Source organism: Gavialis gangeticus, unplaced genomic scaffold (genome assembly GCF_001723915.1).
Source record: "Gavialis gangeticus isolate Ggan-Ray unplaced genomic scaffold, GavGan_comp1, whole genome shotgun sequence".
NCBI lineage: Eukaryota > Metazoa > Chordata > Crocodylia > Gavialidae > Gavialis > Gavialis gangeticus.
This window is the reverse complement of record NW_017729032.1, coordinates 220,142,507-220,144,382: the sequence shown is the minus strand read 5'-3', so window position 1 is coordinate 220,144,382 and position 1,876 is coordinate 220,142,507. Positions and strand designations below refer to the sequence as shown.

The 1,876-nt window shown below is 48.4% G+C and overlaps 1 protein-coding gene across 2 annotated transcripts in view; it reads right to left on the bottom strand.

The window, feature by feature from the left end:
• Window positions 1–1,876, bottom strand: part of CCT8 (chaperonin containing TCP1 subunit 8) — a 16,718-nt gene that overhangs the window by 14,383 nt on the left and 459 nt on the right. For both annotated transcript variants that reach the window (XM_019524254.1, XM_019524255.1), the window contains exon 2: window positions 140–230. In XM_019524254.1, coding sequence (XP_019379799.1) covers window positions 140–230 — 91 coding nt within the window. The remainder of the gene's footprint in view (window positions 1–139; window positions 231–1,876) is intronic.

The following is a 1,876-nucleotide window of genomic DNA, read 5'->3' as shown; positions in this document are numbered from 1 at the left end:
TTTTTTTTTTTTTTTTTTAGCTATGTGACATTAAATACTGGAGTTCCGTATTGCCACAGACCACAAAAAGCAGGTCTTTCTACAAGAAAGATGCAGCATTTTATTCGTAACTATGATAAACTACAAAATTCAACGTTACCATTTGGTCCATAAGCAGTACGGGTGGTTAGGGCAAGCTCCTTACATGCCTGGATGTTCCTAAACACAGCTTCTTCTAATCCAGAATAATGCTACAAAGAGAAGTTTATAACTTAACATTATAAATTCTAACATAAAATAATTGAAAGAATCACAGTGAAATCAACCAATTCTCAGTTTTGTTACTGACTTCAATGAGGCCAGGATTTCATTCCCAACATTTAAACAAGTGACTGTCCTTTAAAAAAAAAATGGGGACAAAAAGTAACATATAAAGTCGTCCAATTGCCCCCACTAGCAGTAGGAGCAAGTTGCTGAACAGGGAAAGAGGCAAGCTGGGTCCCCTTTTGATGCAGATCTAATGCCTCAAGTCTATCCCAGTAGATCTCTTCTGGTACAGTTACTGACTCATAATATGAAGCTTGAAATATGACGGGCACCAATTTACTTGAAGAAAAACCTTCCTTCACTTGCATGAGAATATGTCACTCTCCTTCAGGAGTCATCCCTTCTTACCTCACCCCAAACTAGTTGCATCTCGTTCCTATGTCAAGATGCTCACTATACCCTAACAAAACCGAGTCTAAACCCTATACCACACAAACATAACTGAGCTCCCTACTCAGATAAATAATGCATCTCCACACAAACGCAGCTCTGCAGAGAGTCAGGTGCCCTCTACGTCCAAAACGGAGGAGACTTCAGCTCCTTCACTTTGGGAAAAGTAGCCACTGTTTTGCTCCCGTGCCCCTTCTTAGTGGGGGAGAGTCCCCCCACATCTGATTCCTTGCTCCCCCCACCCTTTTCTAGAGATCTGCAGCTCCTGAAGTTACTGCCTGCCTCCTACCACCCTCTTGAAAGAGGAAAGCAGCAGGCTCCCCAACTTGCTCAATCTCCCCTTCTTCTTCTTCTTAAGCTCCTCTCATCAAGCCTTCTTTATCTTACTAAGCATTTTTCCCCTTTCCAGATAGGGACCAACAATGCCCTAGATCCCTGGGCCTAGTTATTGCTTCTCCTGTACCAGGCTCCTCATACATGAGAAATACCTTCTTCAACAGCATCATAGACATTATGCATCTTTACAGTCCACACCAGTGGTGCTCAAGGTTTTGATCCCACAGGTCAAATGAGTTGATGGGCCCTGGGGCCCCAGGCTGCTTCTACCCAGCCCTGCACATGTGGGATCAGGCCCCCGTGCATGCAACCTAGCACCCAGTCAGACCCGTGACAGTAACAGGGCAAGGGGGGTGGATCCAGCCTGTGGCCCATGGTTGATCACCCCTGCTCTACACCTCTTCTCTAGTCAGGTAGCAGGCAACCAGCAGGTGAGGCAGCAGATGGGGCAGGGAGAAGAAAGCAGAGAGCACAGGGTGTAAGGCAAGATGGGGCAGGGAGCAGAAAGCAGAGAGCACAGGGTGTAAGGCAGAAAGCAGATTGGTCAGGGAGTACAGCTGCGGGGGGGCGAGCAGGGAGGACAGCAGCAGACAGGGCAAGGTGCAGAAAACAGAGCAGGTGGGGCACACGGGTGAGGAGCACAAAGCAGAGCAGCAGACGGTTGAAGGTGCACATGGCGGGGTGCAGACAGCAGAGGCGCCAGGGTGCCCCATGCAGCAGGCAGCGGAAAGCAGAGCAGCAGATGATGCGGACAGCACAAGGTGTAGAGAAGACTGATCGGGCTACAGAAAACAGACAAAGCGGGGAGCACATGGCGGGGTGCAGAAAGCAGAGCAACAGAGCG